Source organism: Capsicum annuum, chromosome 7 (genome assembly GCF_002878395.1).
Source record: "Capsicum annuum cultivar UCD-10X-F1 chromosome 7, UCD10Xv1.1, whole genome shotgun sequence".
Taxonomy (NCBI): domain Eukaryota; kingdom Viridiplantae; phylum Streptophyta; class Magnoliopsida; order Solanales; family Solanaceae; genus Capsicum; species Capsicum annuum.
Window position 1 is genome coordinate 146,315,632 of NC_061117.1, and position 20,131 is coordinate 146,335,762.

Consider the following 20,131-nt stretch of genomic DNA (forward strand, 5'->3'; position numbering starts at 1 on the left):
ATCTTGAATAAATTTGCAAAATTAATGGTGAACTTTGGAGGTTCTTAAAGTTGGATGTAGGAGCTTAGGGTTTTCTTTTTGAGGGAATTTAATGAAATATAACATATAATACTTCTAATAGGATTTAATATATTGTTTGGACGGATTTTGGGTGAGGAGGGATGACCAAAACGCCCCTAAAAATCAAATAATTCTCGAATTTGTCCTTTGGTGGACTGTTTTGATAGTCTAAAGTAGATCAATCATAACGTTTTACTCTGATATCCAAATTGGATGAAACTATTTTCATTAGAAAGAGAAATCTCATATCTTTCCGCTGATATATAGTATCACACCCAGATCATTATGTACGAGGAGTTATGATTGTTTGAAGTTGACCCAAAAATTCGCTTTTGATAGGCTGAAGTAGATCGACTATCACCTTTTGCTCCGATAGACAAATTGGATGAAACCAATTTCATTGGAAAGGGAACTCGCAGAGCTTTCTGTTGATATATAGTAGATCACCTAGATCGTTATGTACAAGGAGTTATGATTGTTTAAAGTTGGATAAAAAATACACCAGGCCTCAGTATTTTTTCCTGCACGTTTTACTGTTCACTACTATTCATGGTTCGATCAGAATGTTCATAACTCGTCGCTCGGGTGTCCGTTTTGGATGATCCACATATCATTGGAAAGATTATTCGATACTCTATGCAATGGTGGATCATAATCTAAGACATTCCACACGAAAAATTTATTATTCATTCTAGAAGATAGAACCCAACATGTTTACGCACAAAATTTCAACGAAAAATTTCCTGGGGTATTACAGAGGAACACTAGGAATATCATCTGGTAAGACCTCAGAAAATTCATTAACCACATAAATGTATTTTAGAGAAGGACCCTCGGAGTTAGAATCTTTAAACTGAACCAAATGATAAAGACACCCCTTTAAAATCATTTCTGAGCTCTAAGATAGGAAATAAACCTTCCCTTAGGTACTACGGAACTACTTTCCCACTCAATCGTAGGTTTATTAGGAAACTTAAAAATGACCTTACGAGTCCAATAGTCTAAAGAGGCATTGCACGAATGGAGCTAATCCATCCCCAAGATAACATTAAAATCCACCATATCTGACTCTATCAAAGTTTTCTACCACAGATAGAAACCATACAACCCCTATACACCCTTCTAGCCATAACAGAGTCACCCACTGAGGTAGATACAGAAAAGGGATCAAAAATAAACTCAGGACCAAAACCAAAATAAACAGCCGCATATGGGTAAGAAAGAATAGACCCTAGATCAAGTAAACAATACACATCACGAAAAAAGAGTTATAATGTACCAGTGAAGATAACAGGAGATACCTCTGACTCCTGACGGGTTATAAGAGAAAACATATAGTTTCAGCCAGTGCTGGCACTAGAAGTAGCACCCTTTGGTGCAGGAGCTGATAAAGTATAAATAGGAACCTTGTTATCCCCTAAAGCCACCTTAGAAGGACAATCCCACTGTATGTAACTAATCTGGCCACTACTAAAATATTGATTCCTCCCTTTCTCACACTGACCATAATGCAACTGACTATAAAACCAATAAGGAGAATAGAATTGACCTGACTAGGCCCTACTGGCTTGAGATTGGGCACTTTTTTCCCTAGGACCATCCCTATTCTATTATGATCACCGAACGGCTTTTGATAAGGAGCACAAGCCATTGAATAGGAACCAAAATTACCTAACTTCTTCTTATATCTTTTTCCACCACCTCTACCACTCTGTTAGTGACCTCCACTTTGATTCGAATACCAAAACCTCTTACTCTACCTCTTCCCCAGCTCTACTTGCTTCTTCTTTTCTTTTTTGACCTATTGCATATACACTATAAGTTGAGAGATATCTATATCCTTATTCAATAAGGTGACTTTGCTCTCCAAAGTCAAATCACAGGACAAACTTGAAGAAAATTTCCTCATTTTATCCCTCATGCTAGATAGTAACTCAAAAGCATAATGTGACAGTTGGAAAAACTTTAGGGCATATTCCTTCATAGTCATATTTCCTTGCTTTAGATTCATAAACTCCTCAACTTTCGCCTTTCTCGACTCTTGAGGAAAGAAGCGATCAAGAAAAGCACTCAAAAAGTAATCCCACAAGGCCAACTTAGTATCATCACCCCTAAGCTGCTCTCACTCTTCACACCACTCATATTCTACATCCTTCAATTGATAGCAGTAAATTCCACACCCTCTACATCAGCACCATGTATGACACAAAATTTCCGCCATCTAATGTATGAAACCTTTAGGATCCTCCCCAACCTTAGTGATAGTAAAAATCAAAGGATTCAACCTCATAAACTGGTGAACTCTAGTGGCCTCAGAAGAACTCATAACAGCACCAGCAGAACCCAAATAACATGTCACTAATTGGGTCAACATAGAGAAACGAAACTCAATATTAGTAATATCTCTTTAAGGTGACTGAGTAGCAGTGTCACTAATGAGAGAGGATCAGTGGAGACTGATGGAACCTCACGGGACAATCAGAAGCAGCGACCCTAGACCGGGTTTGTACCCCATAAGTAGGATGAGTTCCATCCACACTATCCTCAGGTGGGATAAATAGGTCTTCATAAGTATTAGATCTTCTTGGAGGCATGATTTAAAAGGCAAAAAAATAGAAACTAGAGGAGATTCAGGACCTTAGACTCTATAGCCTTATAATAGAACAATAAGAAAAACAATTCCTAAATATCTTGTAGTCTCTCTCTTATAACTATAAGAAACCCTACTTAAAACGGCTTTATAGATACCCAATTGACCATGAACCTAGGCTCTAATCCAACTTTGTCACAACCCAAACTAGGGCCTAACCATGATGGGTATCTCAAGTCCACCATGGACCAGAGACCACCCACTTTTCCTAATCATACAGATTCAAATAGACTAACAAGAGATGAATTTCAAACATATAATAATATAACATAATTAATAATTGAAACGTATCTAAGACTTTTAAACAACCAATAACCATTAACCGATAACCAATAACCTATAACCAATACCCAAGTCCACAGTAATATCCACAAAGCCTCTAATGACTGAATACCAATAAAAAATTAGGACATGCCCCTGACAATAGCCAAAATAAGTCTAAAAAAGAGTATATGACATAAGGAAAACATGAAATAAGGGTTTTCTGCATTATGGAAGCTCACCACTTCAAGTCAACTCTCGATCAATCAAAAAGTTACCTAATCACTATGCAAAAAAAACCAGTTATGTCTCTGTGCCCGGCATTGCACGGGGATATAATATCTGAAGGTATTTAGCGTATTGAGCTCTAGCATGTAACTCATAGATAAGTGGATAAAGTAATGCCATGATCAATAATTCAAATAGTCAAAATCCCAATGTACATAAGCAATTGTATTATATATAACGTGTTGGGGGTAGGGAGCAAGGTTTAGTATGCACTTTAAAATCTTAACTTGGGCTATATAGCATAACCATCATAATAAGGCACCCATGAGCTATATGGGTCCAACTGTCCCCTGGTTGAAAGGGACCCACTTCATGTAGTCACATAAGTTAGAGAATAATTATTTTCACATAAGCACCATGGGGGACTTGAACCTCCAGGAATATATCAAAGGTGACTTAAGCACCTAGTCATTTAAATTGGGGGACTCAAACTTCCCAATCATATAATAACATGGACTCGAACCATTTGGTCATTTAGACCCACACATCGATAATTGTAATTTCAAATATTAGTCCCTCAGGACCTCCACTTTCACGGTCTGGCTACACAACCCTCATTTAAGTCCAATTAAAATATTTAGCACACATTCTCATTTAATTAAACCAATTCATTCAGTAAGGCCTCTCGTTGGTATCGTCATACCAACCTCACTTAAAATTTAACATTATCATGCCATGATAATTAACCATTCATATGGGGAAACTCAAAACCCTTCTAGGTTCAATTTTCATTCATACAGGGAATCCATACACCCCAAGGTTGAATAAAATCAATTTGTGGTTTATTAATCTTTTGTGCCAATTCATTCATATGACTGAGCAAATCTAACAATATTCAATATCAATTTCATAATTTGGGTTGAGAGAACACAATTTCAAAAGCCATATGTTAAGGTAAAAATATTAAATTAGGGAAAACCATGACCCCTTAGTTTATTCTTCATGCCTATGTGCCCCACAAGTTCAAAATCATTATTAAAGAATTAACAATGCATAATAAATCATGAATGCCAAAATCCTCAACCCATATTAAAACCCATGTTCAAATCCACATAAACAACCATATGATTTCATGTTTTTTCAGTAAAATAAGTTTAAAGGTAGAGTCACATGCCTAAAATATCAAGAATTATGGAGAGAATCTACCCTTGGAAGCTTTAATTGACCAAATTCTTGAAAACCCTAATGCTTTTTCTTAAGAGAATTTGAGAAAAGAGAGAATGTGTTTTGATTTTCTAAAGGATAAAAATAAATCTTCAAAGGTGTTTTATGGATGGGGGTTTTAATTAGGAATACGGGAAATGACCAAAGTGCCCCTTTCAATAAAGTTAAAAATCATCACTAGTCTTTACGGGTGATGTTACATCTCATAGGGTCACACTATAAATCATGAGATTCAGTCATAGTTTGCACAATGTCCATGGTCACCCACACTGGTTTGGTTACAAGTCCTACCATACGACTCATAGCCAAACAATACGACTCATAAGCTCCACTCGTAATCAAGACATAAACTATTATGGTATACATTGGACACCCTATAATTTCCACCTTATGACTTATATGTAGTCATTATGATTCATAGATATAAGTGATCACCAAGGCAGTAACTCAGGATAATCTTACTGGATACCTTATGACTTGGGTCCTATGACCCGTCAAGATACCCTATGAGTCATAAGGAGAGTCGTAGTCAGGACAGTGAGTTCAGAACTCTAGATTTTTACAAGGCTAATAATTTGAGGTGTTACAGATCTGGTGTTCAGCTGTCATGCCTCAAATCCTATTGGGTTAGACTGGCATCCGTAATCGAGGAGGCCCGGGAGAACCAGCTCATAACCTTATACTTCCCATGCATACCTCTATGACAACCTAAAATTTGTCATGTTGCATATAAAAGGAAATAATCACCTGTATAAGCTCGAGCACACATATATATGTATATACAATACTTGGCCGTTAGAGCCATCACGTCTATTAACAAAACACCACCTTGACTGTACATTAGGTCTACAAAGCCTCTAGACAATACATAGAGTTTAACTAAGGTCGGGACACACCCCGCCATATAACTAACTTCTATACAATACCAAAAGTGGCTGGATATGACACGAAAAGCCCCGAAGAAAACTAGAGCTCACCAAAAGCAGCTGGGTATCCTGGCTTCTACTTGTGCGGTGTGTGAGCTGAGGTACCTATGCCTGCAGTATGAAATACAGGTCCCCCGTGGGGGACGTCAGTACGAAATATGTATTGAGTATGTAAAGCTGTAGATAATCACATATGATATAGGAGCTCAATAGAAATCAGAAACAAGTGAATAAATCGTAATAGGAGTGGACCACACTTACTAGAACTTGTGACAACCTGTACATTGTATTTATTCAATCACTTTACCTTCGTTCTTATCATCTTTGTAATTATTACTATACTATACTGTGACCATTAGGCTGCCTCCAGTACATATCAACTGGGATCAACCCATGCTAGGCTTATGCCCCTGGGATACCACCCATAAACGCATAAATAGGGATCGACCCATGATAGGATTATACCCCTGGGATACCACCCGATAAGAGAGAACTTCCATCACTTAGTTCAATTAATCTTTGAGATTGTTATTTCGGTCGCCACCACATTTTTGATACTTTGAAACAATGATACATTAATAAGAGACATATAAATAGACCATCAATGCAATAACAATGAGGTAAGAACTCATTGGCACATCAATAAAGTGTTTTGGAGTCATCAATGCCATAACAATGAAGTATGAACTTATTGGTATATCAATGAAACGTTTTGGAGTCATTAATAGCACATAGATCTTGTTCGAGTAACCGGATACCTTCTGACATTCATTAGTGCAATAAATATGTAAGATTTGGAAAACAAGTAAGTATTGGAATGTCTTGACATTAAGTATTGGAATGTCTTGACATCTTGTAGGGTGGAAACAAGTTCATTGGTAACGTAGGACATCATACAAAATCATTATGGATCACATGTTGCTGAATAACTTTGGAAACTTTCTTAATAGAACAATTGTTCACTTTCATGCCAAAGATATGGTATAGAGTATGCTTTACATACCTGATTGTCAACCTTCAATACTAGTCCCAAATAGACTTCTCGTCTATTCGGATTACTTATCTACAATGAACATATATAGCAATCTAGTATTAGCGACCAAATGTCACGATTTAATTATTTGAATTCACCAAACTAGTGGTTAAGTAGTAAGCCTTAATTACACCATAAAGGGTGTCACTTTAACCCTCTTATACTCCGATTACATTCACATGCCATGCATATTCATACAACATCCTCCAATATCAAGTTTGGATTCATTTATCCTTCCAACCAATCCATTAAACCAAATTGAGCCATAGACATAAATAATCATCAATTTAATAGTATATCACCATATCCACCTTCCATAACTCAATTACCATATCCACCTTCCATAATTCAATACAACCAAACCATGCAAAATAGTCCATAACCCTATTTCCATCACTTTTCAATAACAACCAATACATATAATCCTCTATCACACATATACATATGGAAGAGAACAAAGGCAAACAATATTCATACCTTAGAATTCACCTCTTGATTATGCAATCCTGTTTGCACAAATAATAGGTGTCGCTCGAAGCTATCGAGATGACAAACGCAGTTATCGGATTACTTTGGAATTTCTACGGTTGAAAGGTCAAATTTGGCTAGGGTTTGTTCTTTCTCAATGATTGATGATGAAAATGAGTTTTTGAACTCATATACATGTATATATACACATATTCCCGTCCATAATATCATAGGGAATGACCAAAGTTCCTTTAAAATTTAAATAATGTCAAATCTGTCCTTTGGTAGACTGTTTTGATAAGCTAAAGTAGATCGACCATTACTCTTTTCTTCGATATCAGATTTGGGTGAAATTGGTATTGTTGGAAAGATAATTCAAAGGGCTTTCATTTCATATAAAGTAGGCCACTCAGTTCGTCGTGTACAAGGAGTTATGATCGTTTGAAGTTGACCCTAAAAATCTATTTTGAGAGGCTGAAGTAAAACGAGTATAACTCCTTACTCAGACGTTGGATTTGGATGAAACTAATTGCATTGGAAATAAGACTCAAAGATATTTCTTTTCAAAGGTCCCAGCTCTCCCAGTTCATTATATTAAGGGAGTTATGATCGTTCAAAGTTGACCCAAAAAATTGGCTGGCCTCAGTAGTTTGTGTGCAGGAAATTTTCCTGCACATTTACTATTCCCAATATCCCGGCCACCGTTTTATAGTTTCGAACGTGCTCGATTATATCCGAAACCTATCCGGTTTTGGAAATCTTTATATCGTTAGAAAGCTTATTCAATAACCTTAGTATGGAACCATCGACGGGCAAATTGCGGTATAAATAAAATAAAATAAAATTAATTCCATATAAATAAGACCAATACACATACTTGAATATGCCAATATACGTACTTGAATACGGGGTGTTACATCAGCCTTCTTCTATAATGCCTCCTCAAATGAGTTCTCAGCCATCCAGATTACTATGTCTCCTATTATTGTGAGTACAACTAAGTATTTTAAGGATCAGAAGAGATTTGGGAGATTCACTCTTTTGGATCCTCTTAGATTCATTGATGTTATAAGCGAGAATGCCTATGAGTTCTTGATGGATTATCGTGAGAAGTTGTATAACCTTGGTTTGATTGAGTCATATGGGGTCACTTATACTACTTACTAGTTAAGAGATATAGCTAGAGATTGGTAGAGGTCACTCATTAGTTGCTGGCCTCTTGGTTCTCTTGAGATAAGTTGGGATCAATTTATGGAGGTTTTTTTTAATAGATTTGTGCCTTTCAATTTGAGAGATCAGATGAGAGATAAGTTTGATTATTTGGAGTAGGACTCCATGTCTGTTTTGGCGTAGAGATAATTCTATACCTTGTCTAGATATTCTTATGCCAGTATTTCCATCGAGTCTAAGAATATTTAGAAGTTTTTGAAGGGGTTAGATGTTTTTATCTAGCTTGCTATGACTCAGGTGGTAGTATATGGAGAATTATTTAAGAATATTGCAGATCATACTAAGATAACTAAGTCTATACTTTGATCATCTTAGGAAGGTGCCAAAAATATGCATAGTTAAGGTGAGTGCAAAGGTCACATCTCTCAAGGTAGAGATTCTAGAGGCTTTTGTGGGTATTATGGTAGTCCATTGCAGGTAGCCTTAAAGAGTTTAGGTAGTGGGTATTCTAGTTTAAAAGATTTAGGTGGTTGTCCTAGTTCAGTCGTACCTCCTTTCTTTGAGTCAGACTGTAGGGTTTGCTATGTGTGTGATGAAACTGGCCATGTGGCCAACGATTGTCCTAACCATGTTTTCAGAGCTACTCCTATATCTATTGTAAGAGTTTGAAGTTCTAATATAGGTGTGATAGGTATAGGTAGTTTTTCTCATGATGGTGGTCATGAGGCTACTCATTCAGGTGGTGGACGTGGTCAGTGTTATGCTATACCTGCCAGTCCAGAGGCAGAGGCCTTTGATGCCGTCATTATAAGTACTATCCCTATTTGTTTTTTGATCTACATTTTCCTTATTTGATTCAGGTTTGACTTTATACTATGTGTTTTTATACTTTTCTTCGGGTTTTGATTCTACTTATGAGCCTCTTAATGTGCTTATCAGTGTATCTACCCTCATAGGAGACTCTTTAATCGTGGAGCGGGTGTACCGATCATGTGTTGTGACTTTTTCTCGGCATGAGACCTGGGTAGATCTGACTGTATTAGATATAGTAGATTTTGAAGTAATCTTAGGTATGGATTGGTTATCTCCTTATCAAACTATCCTAGTGACACAACCCAAACCAAGGCCTAGTCGTGTCAGGCATCTCAAGTCTGACTTAGAGCGGAGACTACCCCCAATACCCAACTATAACTGCCCTATACCCTAGGTCAGATGAATTTCAAAAATATAACAAGATAAATCAAAATTAATTGAAAGGAATTTAAAGAAGTTCATAACCATAGCCAACCAAATATCCTACCGATGTCAACCCCAATACCAATGCCAAGGTTGACATAATTACTGACACCACCCATGCCTACTCACAAATCCTCTAATTGAAATCCAAGAACATTCGATTGGGACATGCCTCTGACCATATCTAAAACTAAAGTCTAAGAAATAACAAAGAGTCGAAAAAGAAGTCCATAGCGTGAAATAGAGTCTTTCAAAGTATGGAAGCTCACCACTTCAGTCTGACACGAATATTGTCCCCAAATCTAAGTTACTGGGCAGGAGAAGTAGTATGGTTGGTTCCTTCATCACATGAGAATACAACATTTGAAGTCAGTTAGTAGTGAATGCTAGCATGTACTCAGGATAAGGATAAAATAATGTCATTATTTAAAACCAAAGTAAATAACGGTATGTAGTCACATACATACATATATATACTATGCCGGGAAAGGGGACCAAGTTTATCATGCACTTAAAACTTTAACCTAGATTTGTGTAGATTTACTATTATAATCCACCCACAGGCTATGTGGGTTTAGTGTTACCCCCTAAACAGGCCCTAGTGTGTGTAGCCGCATGAACCGGAGATATCATAAAGGCTGAGGATTCCCGTGTACCCTTCGCCCTCCATGATACATATTTACAAGTATAAACTTGGGGGATTCCTGTGTGCCCTACAAGCATATGGTCACCAATATCAACCCTCACATAAAAAAATATAAGTTCCCGATGTTTATCCATCAAACTCACACCTTCATGGTTAGCTATCACAACTCTCCATTATCACCCAATTAAAAATATTTAGCATACAATCAAACCACCAACTCCAGAAGTCAAGTGTCAAGGCATTATAAAGTGGTATTGTCTTACCGACTATAGCTTGCAAGCAATGTCACAAGACAACACTTAGGGGATCCCATGTACCCTACAAGATTTCCAATTAAACCAAAGCCATGGCCATCAAGGCCTTTCCAAGCCATTTAAAATCGACCATACCAATTTAGGTTCCATTACCATTTATGAAATGTAAAAATTTCAATAATAGTCAAACAATGTGGCAAAACCATTCTCATTGGTATTTTAACAAACAAGTTGAGGGCATATAGTTTCCAAAAGCAAAAACAAGTATCAATTGACCATTCCCATGAAACCACATGTTCAAACCATAATTATAGCATGAAAAACCATAAGCAAAACATGGGAAAACATTATTCAACCATTAACAACTAAAACCCCCAACATTTCTTTTGAAACCAAAATAAAGACACATTAATACCATGAAAACCATACATTAAAATATTCTTTTAGCTGAACTAACAATGAGAGAGGAGTAACATGCCTTAAACAACAAGGAAGGCGAGGAGAAACCACCCTTAGGAACCTTAATTTATTTCCTTGAAGAAACCCTAGCCTCTTCTTGAACCCTAAGCTTCAGAGATATTTTAAGAATGTTTAAGAGTTTTTGGTTAAGAATAAGAGATTCATGAAGTTCCAAAAGATATTTTATGTCATGGGTCAAAAGGATTTACGAAGGGAATAATCCAGAATACCCCCAACTTAAACTATAAAAATGCTCGCATGTGAGTACGAGTTAACCCTCTAACTTGTCACCATAATAAATGATTGGTACCATCTATTCGTACCAATAATAGAAAGTTAGACACCAACATATTGTCCACCATACGACTCCTTGCCCTAACTTATGTCATGACCATACGACTAGTATGGTCTTAACCGTACCCATGGAAGAATCTAAAAGGGATTGACACTGGACAACATATGACTTCCCACCATGACTCTTACCCTAACCTTATGGCTCTTAGTGATCCACTCGTACTCAGAGCCAAGTCAAGTTACTAAGTTTCAGATTAAGTAAAGGACCAACCCAATGAAGGTTCACCAAACCATACGACCTGTAACCACCAACTCATAACCACAATAAAAACCCAACCATCATACACTAGAAAACTTATGAGTTGGGTCACCTGACACATAACCTCACTATACGATGAGTATAGTGAATCGTTACAAGGAAAGTGAGCTCAAAGCTCAGAAAATTTTCAAGGGCCAATACCCAGGGTGTTTTACCTAGATTGTTATGCTAAGACCATGACTTTAGCTCCACTAGGTGCGCCAAGGATAGGTTGGAAGGGTATGCTTAATTCGGGACCCAGTAGAGTTATATCTTTTCTTTAAGCTCATTATTTGGTTGAGAGGGGATGTTTGTCTTATTTGCCTCATATTTGTGATTCTAGTGTTGCTTTGCCTTCTTCTTTGGTTTCTGTTCGTGTTGTTTGTGAGTTTATAGATGTATTCCTTATGAATTTCCTTAGTATGCCTCCAAATTATGATATTAACTTTGCCATTGATGTTGACCCAGGCACCAAGCCTATTTTTATTTCTTCTTATAGAATGGCCCCAGCAAAGTTGAATAAATAGAAGGATCAATTGTAGGAGTTGCTAGATAAGGGATATATCTTACCTAATGTATCACCTTGGGGTTCACCTACCTTATTTATTAAAAAAATAGATGGGTCTATGCGTATATGTATGACTATTGGTAGTTGAACAAGGTGACAGTTAAGAATAAGTATCCTCTTTCTCGTATTAATAATTTATTTAACTATAGTTAGAGTGATTTAGTGTTTTCAAATATTGATTTGAGGTTAGGGTATCACCAATTGAGGATTAAAGCTTTGGATATTCAAAAGATAGCTTTTCAGACTTAGTACGGTAATTATAAGTTCTTGGTCATGTCTTTTGGATTAACCAATGCCCCATCTATGTTTATGGAGTTGATGAATTGGGTATTTTAACTATAACTTGACTCTTTTGTCACTGTAGTTATATATGATATGTTGGTTTATTCTAATATTAAGTTCGATCATAGGGAGCATTTGCGGATTTGCTCCAAAGATTGAGGGATGAGAAGTTGTATGTTAAGTTCTCTAAGTGTGATTTTTGGCTGGAGTCTCTCTTTTTTGGGTCATGTGGTGACCAAGAATGGTATTCTGGTCGACTCAGCTAAGATTGTAGTGGTTCATGATTTGATTAAACCTACTTCTCCTACTGAGATTCAAAGTTTTATTAGTTTAGTAGGTTACTACCGGTGTTTCGTTAAGGGTTTTTTATCTATCGCAGTCCATTACTAGGTTGACTCAAAAAAGATTTCCTTTCAGTGGTTTGATTCTTGTAAGGTAAGCTTTCAAAAGCTCAAGGATTTGTGGATTTGTTGACTTCATCTCCTATCTTGACTTTGCCTAAAGAAAGCATGGGTTTTATAATTTTTTGTAATACTTCTGGTGTTGGGTTAGGTGCTATGTTAATGGAGGAGGATAAGGTGATTGCTTATGCTCCTCGTTATTTAAAGCCCTATGAGAGGAATTACCTTACCTATGATTTGGAGTTGTTTGCGATTCTTTTTGCTTTGAAGTTGTGGAGACAATACTTGTATGGAGTCCGTTGTGAGATTTTCTCAGACCATCATAGCCGTCAGTATTTCTTCACTCAGTGAGATCTTAATATGAGGCAGCGACATTCGCTTGAGTTGCTTAAGTATTATGACTTGACTATTCTCTATGATCTAGGCTAGGCTAATATGGTTGTGGATGCCTTAAGCTGGAAGTCAACTAACATGGGTATCTTGGCACATCTTTTGACCCGGAAGAGGCCTTTTTTGGTGATAGAGGTTCAGTATTTGGCTAACCATATTGTTAGGCTTGATGTTGTAACACTTGAGTGTGCTTTGGCATTCATGAAGGCTAGATCTTCTTTAATGGAGCAGATTCGGAATCATCAGTTTGATGATATTGGGTTGAGAGTGATTTAGGATAAGGTGTTAAATAGCAAGTCTAAGGAAGCCTTACTTGATCCAGTTGGTGTCTTAGGATTGGTGGTCGAATTTATGTGCCAAGAGTTGGTGATTGGATTAAGATTTATTTTAGAGAAGGCTCATTGTTCCAAATATACCATCCATCCAAGAGTAACTAAGGTGTATTGTGATTTGAGGCTGCATTACTAGTGGGGTGGTATAAGGAAGGATGTAGAGTATTTTTTATCTTGTTGACTATGTTGCCAGCAGGTGAAGACTGAGCATTTAAAGCTTGGTGGTTTGCTTTAGAAGTTGCTCATTCTCAAGTGGAAATGGGGACGGATCACTCACTATAAACTTTTTGACTGGGTTACCTCGTACTTCTCGTGGTTTTGATAGTGTTTGGGGTCATTATCGATCGATTAACCAAATCTACTTATTTTATTCTAGTTCGGGTTTCCTTTAGTGCTGAGAGGTTGGGTTGTATCTATATCTGTGAGATAGTTCATCTTTATGGGGATCGAGGTTCAGTGTTCACATCTCACTTTTGGAAGACTTTCAGGAGTTAGGTACTCAGCTTGATCTTAGCACAATGTTTCACCCATAGACCGAAGGTCTATTGGAGCGGAATATTCATATTTTTTTATAATATGCTTTGCGATTTTGTAATAGACTTTGGAGGCCAATGGGAGTAACATCTAGCCTTGGTAAAGTTTGCGTATAACAATAGCTATTATTCCAGTATTGAGATAGCTCCTTTCAAGTTTTTTTATTATAGACGTTGATGCTCTCCAATTAGTTGGTTCGATGTTTTTAAGGTTAAACCTTGAGTTACGGACTTACTTTGTGAGTCTTTAGATAGAGTTTGAATCATTCAGGATAGACTTCGAGTGGCTCAGAGTATGTAGAAGTGTTATGCGGATCGTAGGCTTCGTGCCTTGAGGTTCAGTGTTGGTGATCGTGTCTTCCTTTGTATGTCTCCCATGAAGGGTGTATTAAGGTTACGGAAGAGGGGTAGCTTAGCCCTTGGTATATTAGACCTTTTAAGATCCTTCGGACTATTGGTGATATGGTTTTTAAGTTGGATTTGCCTCCAAATTTATCAGTCGTTCATCCTATTTTTCATGTGTCCATGCTTAGGCGTTAGATTCCAGGTGAGTCTCACGTCATTCCTTGGGACTTGATTCAGCTAGATGAGCGATTATCTTTTGTTGATGATCCTATCTCCATCCTAGCAAGAGCTGTTATACAGTTACGTTTTAGAGATATTCCTATGTTTAAGGTCCAGTGGCTGTATCGACCTGTAGATAAGACTTCTTGAGAGGTCGAGTCTAATATGTGAAGTACTTATCCTCAACTTTTCACTGATTCAGGTATTTTCAATTGCCGTTAGTTCGAGGACGAACTAGATTCTTAGTGGTGAATAATATAATCACCTGATTTTTGATGTTTGTGTGAAGTATGTGATTTGACCATTTTACCCCTCCCGTGGTTGCATTGTAGTATTTCTATAGCGTGGGATATTTGGCATGGTTTTTAAAGCATTTTGGTGTGACATATTTGGAGTTATGATTTCTGATGGCTTGAAAATCCTTGTAATTGACTTTAGTCAATATTTATTAATCTGTGCATCAGATGGAAAACCGAACTATACCAGCAAGTTCAAAACGTTGATTTTAGGTTGGTAACATGGTTTATTTATTTTATTTTTTTATATCTCATTTCGACCCTCGATTCAGAAAGTTGTAAGATTGGATTTTGGAGGTCAACTCTATGAAAATGATGTCTTTTTAAAAATTTGATATCACTATTGAGTCCGAAGAATCAAATTCAATAGGGTATCATAGTTCCTTTGCGTTCTCAGGATTTTAGATGAACATTGAGGGCCCCACAGTAACTTAGAATTCTCCAAGTCTCTAGCTGGTGCAGCCGCTAAAGCGCCAATTGATTGCTTTAACGGCCAACTGCCAAATAGGTAAATGTATTTTAGTGGCCTTTGTTCGCTTTAGCAGAGGGTGCTAAAGCGGTCCCACTTTAGCAGACTGGTTGCCTTGGCAGAAACCGCTAAAGCGGCACTTGACCGCTTTAGCGGTAACCACTAAAGCGACACTTGACTGCTTTAGCGGTAACCACTAAAGCGGCCACTTGTGCGCTTTAGTGGCACATGTGGCCCTGGGTATAAATAATTCTTTCTCATTTTTTCACGATTTTTGAAGCTTAGAGTTTCGAGATTTTGGGCAATTTCTTTTATTTTTAAGCTTGGGTAAAGTCCAATCCCTATTTTAATTACTTTTCTTCGATTCTCAATATTTAAACTTGAGAAAATACCGAATTACCCCCCTGAACTATACCCAAAAAAGCTATGACACACCTCAACTTAAAGGGGGTCCTATTACCCCCCGAACTAATTAAAAGTGTAATTTTGACACCCTTAGTGCCTACGTGGCACACACGTGTGCCTATGTGGATACTTCAGTGTGTTGTGCCACGTAGGCACTAAGGGTGTCAAAATTACACTTTTATAGTTCAGGGGGGTAATAAGACCCCATTTAAGTTGAGGTGTGTCATAACCTTTTTGGGTATAGTTCAAGGGGGTAAGTAGGTATTATCTCTTTAAACTTTGTTAATACTTGGATTTAAAAGTGGAATTTGGGGATTTGAGTCCGGAAGGCCTAAAACTTGTATTTCTTCAATTTAAAACCCAATTTCAACCTGTTTTCAGTTGGGTTTTATTCTATGAGATCCTTTAATCATGAAAAACATATTTTTCAGCAAACATTTCGATTTTACCTTTTTTTTTTTTGAAAATTCACTTCAAGGGCCCATTTCGACCCGTATTCAAAAGTGGTCAATATGGATATCAATGGCTTTCTTTTGAAATGGAGATTCTATATTTGTGTGTTTTAGTTGATTTTGAGTCCGTTTGTCAGGAGATATCTCCTGATTAAAGGCTTTTGGGACCAATTTCGGCATTTAAGGTAGGTTATGGCTTAACTTCCTTCAGATTAAGTTCGGTAGTTAATAATAATATAAAAGCATGCTATGGGTATGGGGTTGTATCATGAAAAATGTATTTAGATGATTGATATGCCCGTATGGCGGCCTATGTGGATAATATTTTGGTGGTTTTGCGACATTTTTTGCTTATGTGTGACTGGATGGGTCTTATATGATATTATTGGCCTGGAAATGATATATGTATGTTTGGTTACACACTTTTGGTGGAAAAAGCCTAGATTTGGGGATTTATGTGGCATCAATGACATCTTTCTTGCATTTTTCACTTGATGGTTTCTGAATTATATTAGATCATGGATGATTGGTTGATATGAGTGAATTTTTAGCTCACGTGGTTGGTATATTGGTTGAATATTGGATATTCGCATTTTGGTTGGTTGTGAGCATTACATCCTCGTATCATATTCATTCATAAAACATTGGTACCACCATGGAAGTACTGGAAATACTGACTTTTCTGACAAAAAATATGACATCTTGAAAACCCTTTATCGATGTGTGTGCCAGAGAGGAGGTATGGATATTGGTATTAGATATTGATCGTATACAGGTTAACGAACCCCTCATGGATCCTACGTCAGGAAGCTTTAGCTCCATAGGTCTATATGAAGGTTGTCCGACAACCTTATGCATTACATTATTATTATTATTATTATTATTATTATTATTATTATTATTATTATCATTTTCATCATCATCATTATCTTTACTTCACTTCATATATAGTTTTTATGCTGTGATTGTATTTTCTATCTTTGACTTGATATTTGTCCATTTGTTCTACCTTTCTATACTTGTATTTGATATGTGTGTATAATTGTCCTTCTTTTCCTTCTCATATTTGTTTTATGTGTTTATAGTAGAATTGTTAGTAGAGACGGTGTGGGCTACCGTTTGGGACATTTTCTGATTGGAGGTGACATGCCCATATGTTGACACTCAATTTTGATTAGGCTGCTAGTTTAGCAAAATTATTAATTTTTAATGTTAATATTTTTACACATTTTTCTTGTATCAAACAGATTTTTGACGTGTCACATTCATGTACAAATTATTTTATTAATTTTTTATATCACTTTTACAATTTATTAATTCAAATACAACATTTTACATAATTTTATTAATATTTATTAAATTATTTTTTTCACAAAATATGCACACTCACAATTTACGAATACATTTTCTAGTTTTTAATTTTTCCTCTTATTATTATTTATCGATAATTTAATATAATATTAAATTTTACATGCACAGTGATTTTAATATCGACGTCTTATAATTTTTCTCATCGTTATTACATTTACTATAGCAATCCTAATTCAATTCAATTTTTCCAATTCATTTAATTTCTAGCCACGTTTTATATATGTCTATGTTCATTTTAGCCTAAATTCTTTTCCAATTTAAGCTCAAATTAAAAAACCCAATTTCAATTTTAACCCAATTGCTGACCCATGAGTCAATCTATTCTCATTTTGAATCACAGCTGTTGATCTTATACGATCAACGGCTGAGATCAAAACATTTGTTTCCCCTTTCTAATCAAAAATAAAGACAAACCCTAACCATTTTTTCCTCCCACCAGCCACCTTCCCCCTTTCTTCTCTCTTCCTCTCTTAGAAGCCATGGCTGCCACCGCTGCGAACAATAACAACCACCGCAACACCCTTTTACTTTTCTCTCCCTTCTCTCTAAGCCATAACTGCCGCCGCCATCACCGGCGAAATCCCTCTCCGTCGCCTCCTCTTCTATTCCCTTCCCCCTTATCACCTTGACCGACCATTATCGGCAAAACCACAGCGAAAGCAACCCTCCGCCGCCTCCTCTGTTCTCCTTCTAGCCGCCGTCCCTCGCATGCAACATCACCGGTCCCTACCGGTAACCTACCACGTTAAACCAGCCAGCGAGCCACACCAACAAAATGCCAGCAGCACCACCAGCCGGTGAAGCAGCCGTCAACAACAGCCGCCGCCTCTCCCTGAACCAGCGTCGGCGACACCTTTTCCCCCCTCCTCCAGCGGCGACTCCACCAAGAACCGTCGCCATAAAAGGCCCATCCATTGCTAGTCGCCACCCGCCACCTCACTTGTCATCGGTGAATCACGGCAGATTCGTGACGAATCCGTCCCAGGTTTGTTTTCGTAATACAACTTTAATATTATTATCTTATCCTTATCTTTTCTTTTGATTTTTTTTCTAGACAAATTATTAGTACGAAATTTGTGATGTTAAGAACATGAGGCTGACTTATTCTCTTAATTCCACGTCTATTTACATTTTGCACTGTCAGACTATGCCCAACTTTGTATGATTGCTTGCTTTAACACTGATTCCGACTTGAATTTGCATTCTGTCAACAATGGAATTTTGATGTATCTGCTCCTGCTCATGTCACGAAGTTCTCATTATGGTGGGAACCTCCTAGGTTTGAACTGTTTGCATGAGTTTGAAATGTCGATATCCTCACGTTAAGTCATTTTGACAATTTTCTGATATTTTAGTTGTCTTAACATGCTTCACAATACGTTTTGGTATACATTTTGGTAAAGTGAGTATGATTTTTGTGCATAATTATATTTTAATTAAGAAGTATTTATTTTACATAATTAGTTGCTTTAATTTTTGAATTGATTTTGTCATATATGGTAAATAGTAAAAGTTGATGCATCTCTTTTATCTTTTTATTATTTTTCAAATATCTTGTTATTTTACTTATTTATGACAAATTGACTTTTAATTGATTCCATCTATTTAATTAAGGAAAATAAGGTTTTGATTGATTTTTTTAAAATATTTGTTTCTACTTTGTTCTTTGATTGATTCTGTTATTCATTTAAGGAAGGTTTTTTCTCTTAATTGATTGACAAGAATATTGTTTTACTATTTTTTATCTTGGTACGATTTTACACTACTTGGCTATATAAACAACTCTTCTCATTCTTTGATGACACAACTTACACTCTATAAATTCTAGTCCTCTCTGCTCTCGAATACATAAAAGAAAACATCAGACTTCCACTTCTCTTTTACACCTGATCACATATCTTTGATGACACAACTTACACTCTATAAATTCTAGTCCTCTCTGCTCTCGAATACACAAAAGAAAACATCAGACTTCCACTTCTCTTTTACACCTGATCACATACATTCTCTAAGTAAAAAAATAAAAAGAAAAAGAAAATATTCCACTTGTGGCTTGCTGCTCTCTTTATTGTCTGATTTTACTTTTCGTATCACTTAACTGGTTAGTTTTCTTATTTAACTTTTCCGCATTTCTAAAGCTCTCTTGGAATGATGGCATATTATCGCCTTGGTGACTGTTTGGATTGTTTTGTTTTATTATCTCTCGTGATTGGTATCCTGTTTTATTCAATCAATGTGAGAATTCATGCATCGTACAACTTGTTTGTGTTTGTGTACTTTGTGATGTTCAAGCAGGTACTTTGGTCGAGTTGTGCTAGAATGTTGCCGCCTTCAGAGATATCTTGCCTTAATTTACTTTTTATTTCTCTTTTATTACGATTCAAATCTGTACTAATGTGTTGTATAAACATCTGTGTAATAATAAATTATGGGGACTGTTTGGGAGCAGGGTTTTATGTGCTTTACGTACCATGTGAATCACTTAGGCAAACCAATTTAGGATTCGTTACTTGACTTATTTGTCATTTAGGCAAATCTAATTTAGGATTTATTTTAATTACTTAGAAATCATGTTTTAGGAGTTTAATTAATGTTTGAATATGATCATTTAATTTACAACATGTTTATTTACTTTTGGCATGTTTAACAAAGCTGACATATTACTAAATGACATTTTAGCATTCTAAATTACATTTTTTAACAATTATATTTTAATTTTCCGCATTCTAAAATAATATTTTTAGCTCACAGTCTAATTAATTTTCAGCGTTTCTATTTGTCTTTCCGTATGTTTTGTTAATTTCAACACAGTGAAACAATTTTCAGCATCCACATATTAAAATAAAAAATGACTTTATTTC

At 36.4% G+C, this 20,131-nt stretch overlaps 1 protein-coding gene across 1 annotated transcript; it reads left to right on the forward strand.

Moving 5' to 3' along the window:
* Positions 1-17,688: 17,688 nt before the first annotated feature.
* Positions 17,689-19,917, forward strand: LOC124885524. Its single transcript, XM_047393427.1, has 2 exons — positions 17,689-18,255; positions 19,566-19,917. Exons 1-2 carry the CDS (start codon positions 18,046-18,048, stop codon positions 19,782-19,784), a joined length of 429 nt encoding a protein of 142 aa, XP_047249383.1. The 5' UTR covers positions 17,689-18,045; the 3' UTR covers positions 19,785-19,917.
* Positions 19,918-20,131: the final 214 nt, after the last annotated feature.